The sequence below is a fragment of the Zonotrichia albicollis genome, chromosome 30, assembly GCF_047830755.1.
Source record: "Zonotrichia albicollis isolate bZonAlb1 chromosome 30, bZonAlb1.hap1, whole genome shotgun sequence".
NCBI lineage: Eukaryota > Metazoa > Chordata > Aves > Passeriformes > Passerellidae > Zonotrichia > Zonotrichia albicollis.
Genome location: NC_133848.1, coordinates 3,110,664 through 3,131,028, shown reverse-complemented (window position 1 = coordinate 3,131,028; position 20,365 = coordinate 3,110,664). Strand labels below are relative to the sequence as shown.

The 20,365-nt window shown below is 49.4% G+C and overlaps 1 protein-coding gene across 14 annotated transcripts in view; it reads right to left on the bottom strand.

The window, feature by feature from the left end:
* The window catches only part of MEF2D (myocyte enhancer factor 2D), a 98,173-nt gene that overhangs the window by 33,062 nt on the left and 44,746 nt on the right, over nt 1-20,365 (bottom strand). For all 14 annotated transcript variants that reach the window (XM_074529471.1, XM_074529475.1, XM_074529483.1 and 11 more), the window contains 2 exons: nt 17,266-17,561; nt 10,897-11,100 (listed from right to left, as the gene is read on the bottom strand). In XM_074529471.1, the coding sequence (XP_074385572.1) occupies nt 10,897-11,100; nt 17,266-17,319 (258 nt within the window). In that variant the 5' untranslated portion in view covers nt 17,320-17,561. The remainder of the gene's footprint in view (nt 1-10,896; nt 11,101-17,265; nt 17,562-20,365) is intronic.

Genomic DNA, 20,365 nt, shown 5'->3' with positions numbered 1-20,365 from the left:
CAAGTGCCTTCAATCCAGACACAGAGAAACCAACAACTGGTACCACCACAGGTCCTCCCAAGAACCTCCCCTGGACCAGGATTTGCCCCTGTACAAATCAACAGCATCACCCCAAGACATCAGTGACATCCATGGGGTTAAAAAATCAGGATACAGCCCCTGGGGTTTGATGCCAGCTTAGAAATTACAGCACGGGGAGCAACAGAGAGAAACTTCCTTGTTTTCAAAGGTTCTGTTCATACCAGGATTGAATCCAGCCATGCATAAACTCAGGACCCCCAAGAACCTCCCCTGGACCAGGAATTGCCGCTGCACAAATCAACATCACCCCAAGATGCTACTGACCTCCATGGGGTTAAAAAATCAGGATACAACCCCTGAGATTTGATGCCAGGGTGTCTCTAATTTAGGAATTACAGCACGGGGAGCAGCAGAGAGAAACTTCCTTGTTTTCAAAGGTTCTGTTTACACCAGGACTGAATTTGGCCCTGCATGAACTCAGGTTCCCCCAAGAACCTTCCCTGGCCTGCATGGACCAGGATTTGCCCCTGTACAAATCAACATCACCCCAAGATGTTGCTGAGCTCAGTGGGGTTAAAAAATCAGGATACAGCCCCTGGGGTTTGATGCCAGGGTGTCTCTAATTAAGGAATTACAGCATGGGGAGCAACAGAAAGAAACTTCCTTGTTTTGTATACCAGGACTGAATTTGGTCCTGCATGAACTCAGGACCCCCAAGAACCTCCCCTGGACCAGGATTTGCCCCTGTACAAATCAACGGCATCACCCCAAGACATCAGTGACCTCCATGGGGTTAAAAAATGAGGATATAGCCCCTGGGGTTTGATGCCAGCTTAGAAATTACAGCATGGGGAGCAACAGAGAGAAACTTCCTTGTTTTCAAAGGTTCTGTTCATACCAGGATTGAATCCAGCCATGCATAAACTCAGGACCCCCAAGAACATCCCCTGGACTAGGACTTGTCCTTGTACAAATCAACAGCATCACCCCAAGATGTTGCTGAGCTCAGTGGGGTTAAAAAATCAGGATACAGCCCCTGAGACTTGATGCCAGGGTGTCTCTAATTTGGAAATTACAGCATGGGGAGCAGCAGAGAGAAACTTCCTTGTTTTCAAAGGTTCTGTTTACACCAGGACTGAATTTGGCCCTGCATGAACTCAGGCATCTTTGTCACCTTCAGGTGCCACAACATCACAAAGGAGAAAAATAACCTTCATGCTCTTTGCTGTCCTGCAAAACTTAGGGAAAACCTACTTACAAACAGCCAGAGAGGAAAATAAACCCCGAAATTACAAGCAAGTTGTGCAATCTGACAGAATTTCCTGACAAAAGCAGACGAGTGGCATTTGCCAAACGCTAAGGTGCCACAGGAGGGGCATCACAGGACAGGGCAGGTGGCACAGTGACAGCTGGGGGTGACACAGGGGGTGCTGGTGGCAGCAAAGCCCACGCCAAGGCTGGGCTCACACACAGGAAAGGTTTGGGCACTGCTGCATCGAGGTAACGAGGTGAGACAGGAGGAGCCCAGGGAGCACAGGGCACAGTGACACCCCAACGTCCCTCTCTCATCTTCAGCAGCTCACTGAGATCCACTTTAAATCCTTCTATTTTCAACACACCAAAAGCAATTAAGGCATTATGATGGAACCAGCACTTGCCAACTCTTTTTTTCTTTTTTTGCAGGAGTCAAAGATACAGAATTTCCTGGAAGTCTTCATCCCTTTTCACGCCAAATTCAGCAGGGAAAAAGAAAAAAAAAAAAAAAAGTCTTGACAATTCTCTGTCTTCCTAAACAGCAACAAACATCTCAGTTCTGAGGCCAAAGCTTATTTGGGAGTGGCTCTTCAGCTACCTGAGAGCTCCAGGAAAGGAAACACAGGGCCTCTGGGGGAAATGAAAGTGCAGTGAATAAATCCCAGATGGGCTGGGAACGCTGCTGGCAGGATCTGCTCAGCACCACAGGTTGGGCTCCCTGGATCCTTTTGCAGGCAATGGGCACCACACCCAGCCCAGCCTGTTCTCCATCCAGCTGAACAATTTCACAATATTCTCCATTAAAATTGCTCCTTCCTGGGCCTTCCCAGCACCACTTTCACCCTCATTTCTGGATTCACAGAGGGGAAATGTTCTTGTTCACATACCAAAAAACTCCACTCACTCCTGACCATGGTGGTGTCTGGTGTCACCAGTAATTCCTGACACCTAATAATTATTAACTAATTATCTGATAATAATGATTATTAATAATTCTTATACCCAACATTAATATTATACCTAATATATTGTATTGTATTGTATTATATTGTATTGCATTGTAATATATTGTATTGTATTGTACTGTATTGTATTATATTGTATTATATTGTATTGTATTGCATTGTAATATATTATATTGTATTCTATTGTATTCTATTGTATTCTATTGTAATATATATTATATTATATTATATTATATTATATTATATTATATTATATTATATTATATTATATTACGTTACATTATATTATATTATTATATTGTATAATATATATTGTATAATATATATTGTATAATATTATATTGTATTATATTGTATTATATTGTATTACGTTATATTGTATTACATTATATTACATTATATTACATTATATTACATTATATTACATTATATTATATAAATATATTGTATTATAATAATAACTTGGTAATTCCTGGTGTCCCTAATTCCCGTCTGTAGAACAAGGCAATGGGAATCAGTCACTGCCATGAGCAGGAGATTCCCAGGCCTTTTTCTGCAGTTTCCTCAGGACTTTTCCCTATTAATTTTCTATTTTTGTACGTGTCCTTGTTTGTTCTCAGAACGGCCCAAAAGAGGAAGAGGTGCTGCTGCTGGGGAAGGAACAGCTTTGCTTTTTTTTGATTTTTTTTTTTCCTAAACCTTTTGTTTCGCCGATGCAGCCAAAAGACGGAAAGTTGAGCTTTTCTCTAAAAAAAAAAAAATAAGTTTTTTTTTTCTTTTTCTCTTTCAGAGGCAAAATGGAAACAAGTTGTTCCATGAGCAGGGAAGGAATGGAGCTGGGTTTCCTTCAGGCACTGCAGAAACTCTCTGGTGTCCAACACAGGGATGTGTCCACCCCAACACAATTCCCTTTGCAGGGACAGGAGCCGGAGCTCTCATTTCTGCTCTCCCATCCCTGCACGGGGATTGGGAAGGTAATTCGTCCAAAAAAATCCAAATCAAATCAAAATCAAAAAAATCAAAATTAAAAAAAAATTTAAAAATCAAATCAAAATTTAAAAAAATCAAAATTTAAAAAATCAGATCAAAATCAAAATCCAAAAAATCAAATCAAAATCGAATCAAAATCAAATCAAAACCCAAAAAATCAATATCAAATCAAAATAAACAAGCCAAATCAAAATCGAATCAAAATAAAAAAAGAATTAAATAAAATCAAAATAAAAAAATCAAAATCAAATCAAAATAAAAATCAAATCAAAATCAAATCAAAATCAAAAAATCAAAATCAAATCAAAATAAAAAATCAAATCAAAATCAAATCAAAATAAAAATCAAAATCAAATCAAAATCAAAAATCTAATCAAAATAAAATCAGAATCAAATCAAAATCAAATCAAAATCAAAATCAAAAATCAAAATCAAATCAAAATCAAAAAATCAAAATCAAGTCAAAATCAAAAATCAAATCAAAATAAAATCAAGATCAAAAATCAAATCAAAATAAAATAAAAATCAAAATCAAATCAAAATCAAATCAAAATCAAAAATCAAATCAAAATAAAATCAGAATCAAATCAAAATCAAATCAAAATAAAATCAGAATCAAATCAAAATCAAATCAAAATCAAAAATCAAATCAAAATCAAAAAACAAAATCAAGTCAAAATCAAAAATCAAATCAAAATAAAATCAAGATGAAAAAAATCAAAATAAAATCAAAATAAAAAAATTAAAAAATCAAATTTAAATCAAAATCCAAAACATTAAAATCAAATCAAAGTCAAAAAAATCTCTGAAAATTCCTGTCCTCCAGCAACAGCTGTTGGCAGATTCAGAAGATGTGGGGATTCACAGAACCCCCAAAGGAGGGAACCTCAAATGGGATTTTTCAACAGGTTTCAGCTTTTAAAAACATCATTTTGAAAGGGAGGTTTTTAGGCAGCTCCCTGCCTGTATCTGACACCAGAACCAAGCACAGGACGAGCACAGGGCTGCCACCAGCAGCCCCAGCATTTCGCCATAATAAATGGCAAAAAAAATTTAAAAATAAATTTAAAATTATAAAATAAAACCTAAAAAAATTAAAATTAAACACATAAAATCATCCTGGGGGTTGTTCCCTCAACAAGTGTGTCAAGGAAAGCAGTGGAATGGGGTGGATGTGGCTTTGCTCACCTGAAAATCTCACAGCATCACCTCTTCATCTCCTCTCAGCTCTTTCTCTAACACATCTTTGTGTTTGCTAACCAGCTTTGCCTTGGTGTTTTTGCTCTCCCCATAAAAAATCAGCCATAATTTCACTGTCTCTGAGTTTCTTGCAGGGTGGGTTTGCAGCTGTGGTGTCCCCATCCCTGCTCCTGCAGGAAACCCACCAGCAGCCCCAGCATTTTGCCATTTCTAAGCCCACATAAAATCATCCTGGGGGTTGTTCCCTCAACAAGGGTGTCAAGGAAAGCAGTGGAATGGGGTGGATGTGGCTTTGCTCACCCCTTCACATCTCACAGCATCACCTCTTCATCTATCCCCAGCTCCTTCTCTAACACATCTTTGGGTTACTAACCAGCTTTGCCTTGGTGTTTTTGCTCTCCCCAGCCACCAATGTTGTAAAATCAGCCAGAACTTCACTGTCTGTGAGACCCACAGTTCCTTGCAGGGTGGGTTTGCAGCTGTGGTGTCACCATCCCAGCTCCTGCAGGAAACCCACCAGCAGCCCCAGCATTTTGCCTTTTCTAAGCCCACACAAAATCATCCTGGGGGTTGTTCCCTCAACAAGAGTGTCAAGGAAAGCAGTGGAATGGGGTGAATGTGGCTTTGCTCACTTATATCCTGAAATATCTCACAGCATCACCTCTTCATCTATCCCCAGCTCCTTCTCTAACACTCTTTGTGTTTGCTAACCAGCTTTGCCTTGGTGTTTTTGCTCTCCCCATAAAAAATCAGCCATAAGTTCATTGTCTCTGAGTTTCTTGCAGGGTGGGTTTGCAGCTGTGGTGTCACCATCCCTGCTCCTGCACGAAACCCACCAGCAGCCCCAGCATTTTGCCTTTTCTAAGCCCACACAAAATCATCCTGGGGGTTGTTTCTTCCACAAGTGTGTCAAGGAAAGCAGTGGAATGGAGTGGATGTGGCTTTGCTCACCCCTTCACATCTCACAGCATCACCTCTTCATCTATCCCCAGCTCCTTCTCTAACACTCTTTGTGTTACTAACCAGCTTTGCCTTGGTGTATTTGCTCTCCCCATAAAAAATCAGCCATAATTTCACTTTCTGAGGTCCTGGCAGGGTGGGTCTGCAGCTGTGGTGTCACCATCCCTGCTCCTGCACGAAACCCACCAGCAGCCCCAGCATTTTGCCTTTTCTAAGCCCACACAAAATCATCTTGGTGGTTGTTCCCTCAACAAGTCTGTCAAGGAAAGCAGTGGAATGGGGTGGATGTGGCTTTGCTCACTTGAAAATCTCACAGCATCACCTCTTCATCTCCTCTCAGCTCTTTCTCTAATACATCTTTGTGTTTGCTAACCAGCTTTGCCTTGGTGTTTTTGCTCTCCCCAGCCACCAATGCTGTAAAATCAGCCAGAACTCCACTGTCTGTGAGACCCATTGTCTCTGAGACTCTGGGTTTGCAGCAGCTGAGCAGTGAGGGGCAGCTGTGGTGTCACCATCCCTGCTCCTGCAGGAAACCCACCAGCAGCCCCAGGAAACATCAAATCAGACAAAAAAAAATCCTTCCTGCAAACCTGTGAGCTGGGACAGCGACCCTGAGCTGGGATTGTGACCTTGGGGCTGGATTGTGACCCTGTGACACCGTGAGGAGCTGCAGGGAAGGGGACGGGGACAAAGCCCAGGGCTGAGCTCTGCAGCACAGCAAGCACCAGGCTGGAGTGGCAGCAGGACACGAGCCAGGGCAGCGTGCCCTGCAGCATCTGCTGCTCTCTGAGACAACAAAATGAGAGCTTGGGGACAACAAAATGCCATTTCCAGCCATACGGGCGTTGGCTGCTGCTTCTTTGGGGTTTTTTTGCAAAAAAAAAAAAAAAATTAAAATGTGCATCCCACATTTTGAGCTTTTTTGTTGAGATGATGTAAAAGGAAAATAATTCTGCTGGAGCGGGAGTCAAACCCAAAGATTCCTGTGTTTGGGATCTCTGCAAGGTCTTTTAGAAAAGAACTTTCCTTCTCGTTCCTCTTCTTTTATTTTGCCAGGGGAAAAAAAAAACAGAAAATGTAAAGAGGTTTTCAGGAAACCTTTCTGTCACTGGGCTGCAGCCAGCAGAACACAACAATTTCTCATATGGAAGAGATTTAAAAGCAGTTCCTTTACAGCAGAAAATTTTCAGAGAGAACCAGGGGGAGAATTTCCCATTGCATCATCACCTGCCCCTCAGATCCCCCCGTCCCATCAGGACCCACTGCACATCCTGCTTTTCCAGGCAATATTCTCACTTCCATGAGTGCAGCTCTCAGGGGAGCAGATTTCCAATTTGAAGAGGGGAAGAGAGCAGCAGGAAATGCAGAACATGTGAGAGGAAACGATGCTCAGCCAGGATGCAGCCCACTTCCCTCAGAGGAGGGAGCCTCAACCACTCTGGCCTTTGGGGAAGTCTGGATGAGGATAAGGATGAGAATGAGGATGAAGACACTGACACTGGCAGCTGCCCCTGCGTTTCAGCATCCTGCAGAATGTCTGATTTAACACATCCTGCGGAGCGACAACCAGGAAAGCGAATTGGGGGGAAAATCAGCCCCTCCAGGACACCCAGCCAAGGACAGGGCAGGAACAGCTGGGTGCCTTTAAGTGGCTGTGGAGCATCCTGGTGCTTGGTGAGCTGTGCCCTGCCCAAGGCCCCTCTGAGGAGCTGGCACGTCAGCCGGGCTGGCAGGAAACGAGAAGCGACAGCGAGCCCCAAAGCCGGCGTGATCCCGGCTGGGCGGGCACGTGGCACCCGGCGTGCCCGGCTGGGGGCTCAGCTGGGCCCCCCCAGCCAGGAAACCCCCCTCTCTGCAGCACGGAGATTTGCTCTGACTTAAAAACCTGCAGGAACCAGGATTTTGTCTGGCGGGGGTTGTGTGGGTGAATCCTGATGGGCACTGCAGAGCCCTGGCACTGCTGGAACCCACCCTGGCAGCACCCAGGACATCCCTCTGGCCAGACCCCTGCCAGGGGGCTCAGGGACCCTGGCACAGAGCCCAAAATGCCCAAAATGCGGGTTTGATTATGACCCATGGAGCAAATGACCAACCTTGTATGAAGATCTGCAAGCCATGACAAATTAAGTACAATAATAGTGAAGCTATCACGGGGTGGAAAAGTAGATTTTGGGGTTTTTGGTATGGGGGTTCAGGAGGCAAGATGGACAGAACTGGGCATGTCCAGCCTTTCTCCTTCTTCTTCTTGGCCTCCATCTTCTGCTGTGATGGTGGCACTTTTAGATTGGTTTAGAGTGGAAGCTCACTGTCTAACATGGGTGATAGGTATTGGGAAGTAATTGTAAACACTGTACAGGTAGTTTTTAGTATTAAAAACTAACACCACCCCAAGGGCTGGAAACAATTACCAGCTTTGAGTGAGGAGTTACAATCCACAAGAGTTTAAGTAGAATGATAGTGAAGTTATCATGGGGTGAAAAATAGATTTTTTTGGGGTTTTTAGAATGGGGGTTCAGGAGGCAAGATGGAGGAATCTGGGCATGTCCAGCCTTTCTGCTTTTTCTTCTTCCTCCTGGCCTCCATCTTCTGCTGTGATGGTGGCACTTTTGGGTTGGTTTTGAGTAGAAGCTCAGTGTCTAACACAGGTGATAGGTATTGGAAAGTAATTGTAAATATTGTACAGGTAGTTTTTAGTATAAAGACATAACACTGCCCTGGGGGCAGGCAGAGTGCCTGGAACTGTCCTGCTGGATGGACCTCGGCAGGGCAGGAGAAAATTTTTTATAGATAAGATAAAATAAACAACCTTGAGACCGAAAAATGAAGAGCCCTGACTCCTTCTTCAAGTGCTGGGCTGGGAAAAGAGACTTTGGAACTTTTCTCAGGGTCACTCTGAGCAGCTAAAGGAATGACTGGGCCCCAAAAGGCAGCTGGGGTGTGGAACCCTTCCTGAGCTAGGGCTGGGTGTGCTCAGCATGGAGCAGCTCTGCCTCTCACTAAATATCCAGGGGATATTTATTCAAAGACATTCCTGTGCCCTCAGTCCCACCCTCAGATGCAACTCCCCAGCACCAAAAACCAGGAGATCTCATGCTTGCTGCTGTTTTAAAGCATAATTTGGACAGAGCAACTCATCCTGCCCCAGGAGCCCTCAGCCTGGCAGTGCTTGGTTAACCCTCCAGAGCCTCTGCTCACTTCCCTTCCATCAGAAAAACAAAATCAGAAGGTTTCTGCCTCAGTTCCTCCAGGTCCTGGCTGCTCCTCATACTTCCTGAGATGCTGCCAGAGCCACTCAGGGCTGAATCCCTCAGCAGGAAAGGCAGGCAAACATCCCAGGGAAGGTGGGTTGGTGCAGCAGCCCCTTGAAATCCACTTAAAATCACATTTGGTGGCAAATTCCCAGCCTGGCTTGTCACAGTCTCTAAATGCTCAGTGTGGGGAAGCTTCCAGAGTGAGAAGATGCTTTTGGTGAGTCAAGTTCAACTGGGAACCACCAAGAAACAGGAGATAAATTGGATTAGTGTGCAGTGGGGACACAGCTGGGCTGTTGGAACCTGACCTGGGTGAGGAGAAACAGAAATCAGCCCCAAGAGCAGGAATGGGGGGCACGGGTTCAGAAAACATTAAAAATCCTCAAGCAGCCCCAACCCTGCTCCCAGACAAGACAAGGATGAGGAGGGGATGCTTGAGCAGCCTCCAAACCTGCAGGTTTTGCTCCATGAGAGCTCTGCCAGCAACCCAAGCCTAGCCCAGCGTGTTTGGGTTTTTTCCTTTGCCATCCACCAATATCCTTCCGCTCCCGATGTTCCTCTCTGGCTGGCTTTGGATGCAGATCCAGCTTTTCATGTGGTGCAAACACAACGTTTCTTTGGGTGCCAAGGACTGTGTGTAACTTGTCTGCTTGGGAGTGTTTGCATCTTGGACCATAAGGGAACAGAGAAGGCTGCCCAAAATGTTGTTGGTATTTTTAGGCCAAGACAAATCTGTTCGATGCTGCGAGCGCGGGTTGAGCATCCCGGAGAGGCTGCCAGCATCTGCACAGCAAAAGGGGGCATGACCTGCCTCCAACTGGCCAAAAAGGACATTTTGGAAGCATTTTTAAGGCCCCTACAAAGCTGTGCTGTGGCAGAAGGGTCTCAGATGTTGTGAGATGCTCGGCTCAGCCATGGGGTGAAAGCCTCAAATCTCTCAAAAAGACACATTTTACAGAGAATAAAAAAGAAAAAGAAAGCAAGGTTTTTGGGGGAAGAGGCAGGCTGGGGTTTTTTTCCCATCTCCTTCATGAAATCAAAGGCTGAGCACAGTGGCCAAGGGGCACCAAAGAAATTCAAAAGCAGAAGCTCAATTCCTCCAGCAGTGCAGGCTGTGCCACAGTGGCTCTGAGGGCATTAACTGATGCCCATAATGCCACTAATGACAAACTCAAGCCCTTCATTTGTCTGTCTGTCCAGGTGTAATGGCAGCTGCCCCCATGCTGAGGTCCCTGCAGCTCCATCTGCCCAGCCACTGTGAGGGACAGGATGCGACCAAGGACCAAGGCACTGCTGGCACTGCCCTGAGAGCCAAATGTGCCCCATGCTCCCTCTGCCAGCACCAGGGACAAGGACAAAGCTCAGCAGAGAGCCAGTGTGGGCATCTGAGCATCTGCTGTGATGCCAGCAGGCTGGAGGAGAGCAGCCTTGAAGTGGGCACAGTTTGGGCATGGTGCCAGTGGCAGAGCTGGGCGTGGGTCAGGCTGGTGGTTGGGCCATCCCTGGAGAGCCACAAAACACAGGCAGGCAAGCCTTGAGCAAAGCCACCAAGCCATGATCTTGGCCATGCTTTGAGCAGGCCCTGGACCATCCCAGCTGGACCATCCATGATCATGGCCATGCTTTAAACAGGCTCTGGACCATCCCATGAGCTTGGCCATGCTTTAAACAGGCTCTGGACCATCCCATGAGCTTGGCCATGCTTTAAACAGGCCCTGGACCATCCCAGCTGGACCATCCATGAGCTTGGCCATGCTTTAAACAGGCTCTGGACCATCCCATGATCATGGCCATGCTTTGAGCAGGCCCACCTGAATTCCCCTGCAATTTGGCCACTGGTGCCCTCCCACAACCCTACTGTGCCTGAGTATCAGGTGGGGGCAATGTCACCAGGTGTCGCCAGCTGCACCAGGCACTTCAGAACAATGCCACCAGCTGCACCAGGCACTCCAGAACAATGCCACCAGCTGCACCAGGCACTCCAGCAGCAGCCCAAATCCTTCTCCTGGTTTGCCTGGATTCCACAGCAAGGTCCCACAGAGCAAACCTGCACCTCAAGCTTCAGCACATCAGGTCACCACACAACTGGAGACAACTCCACCACCCAGAAGAGCCTATTTCCACGGGTTTGCTGAACCCAAACCATTCCAAATCCATCAGAGTGTGGCAGATCTGCTGGCTCCATGCCCTCCCAGCACACAGAGTGGTCCCAGCCCAAGCCCTGGCCCCACCCTGGGGGCACAGCTGGGCCTCACCTCGATGATGTCGGCGTTGGTCCGGCTCTCGTGGGGCTCGTTGTACTCGGTGTACTTGAGCAGCACCTTGTCCATGTCGGTGCTGGCATACTGGAACAGCTTGTTGGAGTGGTTGAAGATGATGAGGGCGATCTCACAGTCGCACAGCACGCTCAGCTCGTAGGCTTTCTTCATCAGGCCAAACTTACGCTTGGTGAAGGTCACCTGAAAGCAAGGACAGCCATGGTCAGAAGCTGTGGTCACCCTGTCACAGACTCAACAGCTCCCAGAGACAAATGGAATGACCACAGCAGGAAGAGCAAAAGGAAGGGGAATGCACAAAGAATGTTCTGTCTCAGTTTCCCCAACTGGACCCAACCCCAAGCTCTCCTCTCTCGCCTCCCTCTTCCCAACGGTTCCTATTGCTGCCTATTTTGGGATCCTCCAAAGGCAGACACTTCACAAGCACAAAGATGATTATCAGCCTTGGAAATCACATATTGCCAAATCAAGAGAAAATAAATTTCAGCAAAATCCCCAGCAGAGCTGCCATCTGTCCGGGGGCTGCGGGTTTTGAAGTGGAATATTCGAGCCATGGAGATCTTGTCCTCGCTCGCTGCAGCTGCTGCTGTGAGTGCCCAACCCTGGGGGCCACAGAGCTGGGGCTCAGCACCCCAAAACTGCCCAGGGGTGCTCACTCTCCTGCTCACCAGCTCCATTTATCCCTTCTCCAAGGGCACCACGAGCCCCTCTGTGCCAGGAACTGCACTTCCACCTTGCTGAACCAAAACCTCCCACCTTGCTGTCCCTTTGTGGGACCTCACTGGGGTGTTCTCCTTTCCTTGCCTGCCCAACTGGGGTTCCCTGCCTGCCCAGCCTGCCTTGAGCTGTAAGCAGGGCAGGAGTGATCCTGGAGGGCTGGCTGGGGCTGGGGCTGGGCGCTGGCTCCAGCAGCAGCTCCAGCTGCAGGGCAGACGTTGGGCTCTGACTCCCAGCCCACGCTCAGCTCTCACCACCACACTGCTAACAGGAGCCAGCTGGGGCAGAGGGAGCTGGTTTGGGGCTCCCTGGCCCTGCTGCAGTGCAGACAGAGCTGCTGAGGGTCCCCCACCCCCAGAACACGCAGCACACTGACGGGGAAGGCACGAGGCCTGGCCAATGCTCTCTCAACAAATAAAAAACAGAAAAAGAAAATAAGAGGCAGGAGGTCATGGCTTTGTGCTAAGCATTGCTCTGAGGGCAAAGCAGCCTCCAGGGAAGGGCTGGAGATGAGCTGAGGTGCCAAGACCTGCTCCCTCTCCACATGGGAAGGCTCCACTCCACTCTGGGTCTCCACCACAGCATCAATTTTGCAGCTGAGCAGCTTTAATTCCCAGAGCTGAGGGAGGGGAGTGAATGAGGCTGCTGCACCCCAGCCACAGTCCATGGAGCAGGGGCAGCTCTGGGCACACTTGGCAGGGGGAGCTGCTGCCCCTCCCCACCACCTCCCAGAGATAATGAAGCACTAATGAGATTCAGCTCTAATCGCCTCAGCCCCTGCAAAGTGCAGGGCTGGTCCCGGTGCTGCTGCGGCCGCCACGTGCTCTGGGCACTCACATCACGCCAGCACCGGCCCAGTGCACTCTGCTCAAATCAAATCACCTGAGGGCAGCTCCCTTCACCCACAGCTCCCCCTCCCCAGCAGCATTCTGCACTTCTCAGCCACCCAGAACCTCTGCTGGGGGGCAGCTCCCAACACAGGAGCTGGCAGTGCCACAGGTGGGAGCCAGCTGTGGTTCTGCTCCTGCAGCTGTGGCAGGACGGGCTCTAAAACCAAAACCCGTCCCTCTGTCCCCCTTCCCCACCAGGACCTGTGCCTCTGTCCCTTTTCTCACCAGGACCTGTCCCTCTGTCCCCTTCCCCACCAGGACCCGTCCCTCTGTCCCTTCCCCAGCAGGACCTGTCCCTCTGTCCCTTTTCTCACCAGGACCTGTCCCTCTGTCCCCCTTCCCCACCAGGACCTGTCTCTCTGTCCCCCTTCCCCACCAGGACCTGTCTCTCTGTCCCTTCCCCACCAGGACCTGTCCCTCTGTCCCCATCCCCACCAGGACCTGTCCCTCTGTCCCTTCCCCACCAGGACCTGTCTCTCTGTCCCCCTTCCCCACCAGGACCTGTCTCTGTGTCCCCTTTTCCCACCAGGACCTGTCCCTCTGTCCCTTTTCCCAACAGGACCTGTCCCTCTGCCCCTTTTCCCACCAGGACCTGTCTCTCTGTCCCTTTTCCCACCAGGACCTGTCCCTCTGCCCCCTTCCCCACCAGGACCTGTCTCTCTTTCCCTTTTCCCACCAGGACCTGTCCCTCTGTCCCCTTCCCCATCAGGACCTGTCCCTCTGTCCCTTTTCTCACCAGGACCTGTCCCTCTGTCCCTGCTGGGGTGGCCTCCAGGCTCTGACTGACCCTCCAAGCAGCTGGAGGAGCTGCAGGAGGAAAACACGAGGGTGTCCACCAGAACAAAGAGCCCAGGGCTGTTCCTGCAGCCACAGTGCCAGGGACACCTGGCCAAACCACACCTTGATGGGTTCAGCCACCAAGACTGGAGGCAATGGGGTGAGGCTGAGATGTGGGGTGCAATCAATGGGGCCTTGAAAAGCAGGGACAAGCCTGGTGTGGGTTCTGCCCTTGAGCAGTGAAAAGTGTGGGGTCACCTTCCCCAAACCAACCAGCAACCTGGGCACAGCTCAGAACACAAACCACCAAATTATCCCTCTAGAGATGAGGGGATATTCCCTGTGCAGAAACCACACCTTGATGGGTTCAGCCACCAAGACTGGAGGCAATGGGGTGAGGCTGAGGTGTGGGGTTCAAACAATGGGGCAGCTCTTGGCCTTGAAGAGCAGGGACAAACATGGTTTGGGTTCTTGAGCAGTGAAAATGTGGGGTGACCTTCCCCAAATGAACCAGCAACCTGGGCACAGCTCAGAACACAAAACACCAAATTAATCCTCTAGAGATGGGGGGATATTCCCTCTGCAGAAACCACACCTTGCTGGGCACCACAATGAGCTCAGCCAAGACTGGAGGCAATGGGGTGAGGCTGAGATGAGGGGTGCAATCAATAGGGCCTTGAAGAGCAGGGACAAGCCTGGTTTGGGTTCTTGAGCAGTGAAAAGTGTGGGGTGACCTTCCTCAAACCAACCAGCAAACTGAGCACAGCTCAGAACACAAACCACCAAATTACCCCTCTAGAGATGGGGGGATATTCCCTGTGCAGACAGGGCCCAAAGCATCCCTCTCTTGCAGAGAAAATCAAAGATTTGCCATTTAGCCAGCACATCACACAAAAGCATCACCTACCAGGGCTTTGTGCATCCACTCATGACCTGGGACAGAAACCTCAAACCTCCCCTGACACTGTGCATGAGGCTCATCCAGAAGAATTAACCTTGTAAGTCTAAGAGGGTAATCAAATCTCATGCTCCAGGGCATAAGCCGATCACCAAAGGGGTCAGGAAGGAATTACTGCCCCACACTCGCAGGGGATTTTTTGCCTTTCCCCTGATGTAAACCATATTGGCAGTTGCCAGAGTCAGCAGCCTGGCCCTGAAGGACTGACGGCCTGATCTGTTGTGGCAAATCCTCTGCAGTAATTCCTCTAATGACATTAGTGACTCTTACTTGCTCCTCTCCTCCCCTGGTTCTGGCTGCTGCTGGAATTCACAGATTCACACACTGGGTTGGGTTGGAAGGGATCTAAAAGCTCATCTTGTCCCACCCCAGGTTCTCCCACTATCCCAGGCTGCTCCAAGCCCTGTCCAGCCTGGCCTTGGACATTTCCAGGGATGGGGCAACCACAGCTCCTCTGTGCCAGGGCCTCCCCACCCTCACAGGGAAGAATTTTCTCCTGATATCCAACCTAAATCTCCTTATTTTCAGTTCAAAACCATTCTCCCTTTGTCCTGTCACTCCAGGTCCTTGTCCAAAGTCCCTCTCCAGCTTTCCAGAGCCCTTTTAGATCTCCATGGAGCCTTCTCCAGGCTGAACAGCCCCAGCCTGGCTCCAGAGCATCTCCATGGCCTCCTCTGGACCCACCCCAGCAGCTCCAGGAGCTCAAGGAGCCACCCAGACATGCCAAGGAGCCACAAGGACATGCCAAGGAGCCATCAGGACATCCCAAGGAGCCACCAGGACATGCCAAGGAGGCACCAGGACATGCCAAGGAGGCACCAGGATGTGCCAAGGCACCACCCAGCATGCCAAGGAGCCACACCAGCATGGCAAGGAGCCACCAGGACATGCCAAGGAGCCACCAGAACATGGCAAGAAGCCACCAGGACATGTCAAGGAGCCACCCAGGCACGCCAAGGAGCCACCCAGGAATGCCAAGGAGACACCAGGAATGCCAAGGAGCCACAAGAACATGCCAAGGAGACACCAGGACATCTAAGGAGCCGCCCTGGCATGCCAAGGAGCCACCAGGCATGCCAAGGAGGCACCAGGCATGCCAAGGAGCCACCAGGATGTGCCAAGGAGCCACCAGGACATGCCAAGGAGGCACCAGGACATGCCAAGGAGCCACCAGGACATGCCAAGGAGCCATCAGGACATGCCAAGGAGGCACCAGGACATGCCAAGGAGGCACACCAGCATGCCAAGGAGCCACAAGGACATGCCAAGGAGCCACCCAGGCACGCCAAGGAGCCACCCAGGAATGCCAAGGAGACACCAGGAATGCCAAGGAGCCACCAGGAATGCCAAGGAGCCACAAGAACATGCCAAGGACCCACCAGGACATGCCAAGGAGCCACCAGGCATGCCAAGGAGGCACCAGGACATGCCAAGGAGTCACCCAGGAATGCCAAGGAGCCACCAGGACATGCCAAGGAGCCACCAGGATGTGCCAAGGTGCCACCCAGCATGCCTGCAGCACTCCTTTACCATGCAATGTCCCATCTTCCTGCACGTCCTTTTTTCCCAGAGAAAGGGAGCAGTGAAATCTGATGGCAAAGCTGTGCTGGTGACCAATTCAGCTGCTGCTCTGCTGCCACCCCATTTGATCAGGCTGCTTTCTGAGAGCAAGGCAAGATGTGCTGCACTGGGTTGGGGAGTGAAGCTCCTGTGCTGGGTTTTGGAAGAACCAGCCAGGGAAAAGCAGTGTCCCCCAGCCCAGGGAACTGGGATTTGGGGACACCAGAGAGGCACTAAAGCCATCACACCCAGCCCAGCAGAGCAGCTCCTGCTGCCAAATCCCACCCAGGGCTCATCCCTCAGGAACATCCCATCACTCAGCTGCTGCCTCCTTCCTTCCTTCCCCCAAGGTCTATCCAGCCATTCCCCTCCAGCATTTCCAATTATTTTCCATTTGTCTGAACAAGGCTCCAGTCACTGCAGATCCCTCACTCCCCTGTGCACCCCATAAAATCCACTCCAGATCCTCCAACAACCCCTGAGGCTCTGTTTCCTCCTCATGATGGATGTAAACAGCCCCAGGAGCAACTGGGACATCAGCAGAAATATCTGATGCTCACCCCAGCCCCCACCACCAAGTTATAATGAGGAAAATCTGCCATTTCCTATTGTTTTGCTGAGGAGCAATAAAGTGGTTCATCCAATTCTGTTCTCTGACACTCTTTAAGGATTAGGAATATATCCACATGGTTTTTTCCCGGTTTTTTCTGTTTTTCTAGAGTGAAAGTGGCAGGAAAGAAGCGTGGCAGCTCATGCTGGACTAAAGGCAGCTTGGATCTGCTGGAACACAGAAAGCAAAGCCTGGAAGTCCTGTGGTAATGGGAAATACATGGACAGAACCATCCCAGAGCAAACCTGAGCTGGCAAAGTGCTGCTGCTCCAGCACTCCAGTTTAAGGAACATGGAAATTTGGGAATAATCAGCTGGTTTTTGTTTTCCCTCTGAGATATATGAATACATTCCTGCACACATGCACATGCGTGTCTTGGGCTTGGCTTCAAAAGAGCCCAAGGAAAAAAGCCCTGGAGTCATTTAAGTCTACAATTGAGGAGGGAGGAAAAAAAAAAGGGAATAATTTGAGTTGTTTGCGTTCAGCAAAATGGATACTTGTTGTGGCTGTTTTTTATTGGAAAAACCACATGGAAAATGTCAACTGAAATATATTTTCTGCAAGACAAAAATAAATTAAAAAAAAAAAAGGAGGGGGGAACTAACTAAGTGGAGAAGATACTTTCTTCTGGAAAAGCACTTAGATGGAAACAGCTCCAGGAGCTCCAAGGCGAGGAGCAACGCCTGGATCTGCCTGGATCCGGCCTAAATCTCAGCTTGTTTTATGGAATGGGAGAAGCACAGCTCTGACAGCCCAGAGTGGGATGGAAATGGGAAATTTTGGAGCCCCCGAGGGCAGCAGGGTGAGGAGGAGGAGCAGGGACACACAGCACTGACCTGCCGGTTGCGCTCGTCCGTGATCCGCTGGATCTGGATCTTTTTCCTCCCCATCTTCTCGGCAAATCCTCAGCACAGCCGGGACCACTGGGGCTCAGGGAGGGGAGCAGCAACCCCACTTTAGGATGCTTGCATCCAAGAGCCTGGGGGGCTTTTCTCTCAGGCAGAAAACAAACCCCAAAAAAAAAAGCCAAAACAAAAAAAAAATCTTTCGGCGCGGCTCCGTGCTCAGTTCATGGTACCGGCCTGCACAGCCCGACCCAGCGGCGATGAGACGTCAGCAGCTGCTCAGAAACCTGCACAGGGACAGAGACAGCAGTGAGAAACTGATCCCCAACCCCATCCAGCACCCCCTCAGCACCCAAATCACACCCTCTGCTTCTTTGTCCCACCCAGCTCAGGGATTTATTTCTCCAAAGAAACCCAAGGATGGAGGCCAGCAACACACAGGACACACGATGCTGGGTGAGGAGGAGGAGGTGGCAGCAGGGAGCTCCTGAATCCCTGCTCCTCTGTGACACTTTTTTTTCTTTTTTTTTTTTTCTCTTAATAAAGTCATAAGCAGTCGAGAGGCTGGTGATTAGCTGGGGCAATTTAAATCCGTCTCCAGTTTCTGCACTAATCTCCAATTTGGAATTTTCAAATGTCTTTATTTGATTGCTTGAAAGGAACCTTATAACCAAGCACAGAAACCTCATTTTTATAGGGGAAGGAGGACTCTGAAGGCAGCTGAGACAGCCTGGCCTTCACAGGTGTTTCCATGGATCTGGGGGTTGTCTTGTGCCCAAAACTCTCCCCAAAGGGACAAATTCTGCAGCTCTCAGGGGCTCCCATGTTAATCTGCATCCCCCAGCACCAGAGGCTGCATCCAGATGTACCAGGGCACCTTTGGCACAGCCCCCCAGCCCATCTCATGCCATTTTCCAGCACTGCAGAGAGGGGACAAAGAGAGAATTTCAGTTCATTTTCCACAGGTATGCCTTTCTCTCTGCTCTCTGAGCAGCTGGATAACAGCAGTGATAACACTGCATTTAAGGCAAGGTGCCCTGTGCCAAGACCCAGGCAAAGGGAAAAGCCAGTCCCAAAATAGCTTCCTATCTGCCTCGACTTGGCAGTCCCCAGCCTTGTCACAAAAAGCACTGAAAAACTCAAAAGCTTTTTCTCCCAAACTCAAAGCAGCAGCCACAGCCAACCCGACCAAGCTCTTCCTGCTCCTCTCCCACCCCAGAGCACCCCCAGACCCTGCTGAAGACCTTGGCCCATCCTTCACCTCCTCACCAGACAATGCTCCAACAAAAAACCCAAATGTCTCACTCCCACACTCGGTTTTGGGGTTCACTGAGTCATGTCAGTCACTTCATCTTTTTCTCTGCTTTTTTTGGGGGGTAAAGTTATTCATCGTGAATAACTTTATTATTGGTCATTCATCCATTTTTTGGTTATTCATCAATTTATTGGTTATTCATCGACCATGTTCTGTGGTTTCAGTGCAGGAGAACAGGGAGTCTTTCCCCCATCCTGACATCCACAATTTGCCCTCCAGGGAGGATGAGGTATGGGGAGGCCAGGAAGAAGATCAGAGGGACAAAGGGCAGCAAAACCTGGGGTTTTAACCCATAAATCCCATCAGTAAGACTCTGTGCAAGGACAGACCTTACAGGGATGGCATTTAATTCTTGAGTCCTTATTTACCAAAACAGGTGCATGTTCCCTTCCCAGCAACAAACAGGAGCAACCATCCAGCTGTGAGGAGCAGTGTCACCATGGGGAACACTGGACCAGTGCCACAGGCATCCTTTGGCTGCTGCTCCCCATCCCACCATGGGAAGCCCCAAAAATACAGGTCCAGAGCATCACCAGTTTTGGGGTATCACCAGTTTTGGGGTATCACCAGTTTTGGGGTATCACCAGTTCTGGGGTATCAACAGTTTCAGAGCATCACCAGTTCTGGGCATCACCAGTTTTGGGGTATCACCAGTTCTGGGCATCACCAGTTCCACTGTGTTCCACCAGTTCTCCTTCCCTATAAGGACTGGGTTTCTGTGCCTGATTATAAGGTTCTTTTCAAGTAATCAAATAAAGACATTTTAAAATCACCAGTTCTGGGGCATCCCCAGCTCCAGAGCATCGCCAGTTTTGGGCATCACCAGTTCTGGGGCATCACCAGTTCTGGGGCATCACCAGTACTGGAGCATCACCAGTTCCACAGCATCACCAGTTTTGGGATATCAACAGTTTCAGAGCATCACCAGTTTTGGGGCATCACCAGTTCTGGGGTGTCAACAGTTCTGGGGCATCACCAGTTCTGGGGCATCACCAGTTCTGGGCATCACCAGTTCCACTGTGTTCCACCAGTCCTCCTTCCCTATAAGAACTTGGTTTCTGTGCCTGATTATAAGGTTCTTTTCAAGTAATCAAATAAAGACATTTTAAAATCACCAGTTCTGGGTCATCACCAGTTCTGGGGCATCCCCAGCTCCAGAGCATCACCAGTTCTGGAGCATCACCAGTTCTGGACATCACCAGTTTTGGGATATCAGAGTTTCAGAGCATCACCAGTTCTGGGGCATCACCAGTTCTGGAGCATCACCAGTTTTGGGGCATCACCAGTTCTGGGCATCACCAGTTCTGGGGCATCACCAGTTCTGGGCATCACCAGTTTTGGGGCATCACCAGTTCCATTGTGCTCCACCAGTCCTCCTTCCCTATAAGAACTTGGTTTCTGTGCCTGATTATAAGGCTCCTTTCAAGTAATCAAATAAAGACATTTTAAAATCACCAGTTCTGGAGCATCACCAGTTCTGGGGCATCCCCAGCTCCAGAGCATCACCAGTTCTGGAGCATCACCAGTTCCACAGCATCACCAGTTTTGGGATATCAGAGTTTCAGAGCATCACCAGTTTTGGGGCATCACCAGTTTTGGGGTATCAACAATTCTGGGGCATCACCAGTTTTGGATTAGGGTTAGGCATCACCAGTTCTGGGGCATCCCCAGTCCCAGAGCATCCCCAGTTCCAGAGCATCACTGCTCCAGCTCACACCATGTGAGCATCCCTCAAAGGTCAGTGATACAGCAAGAGCCAAAAGGAAAATGAGGATT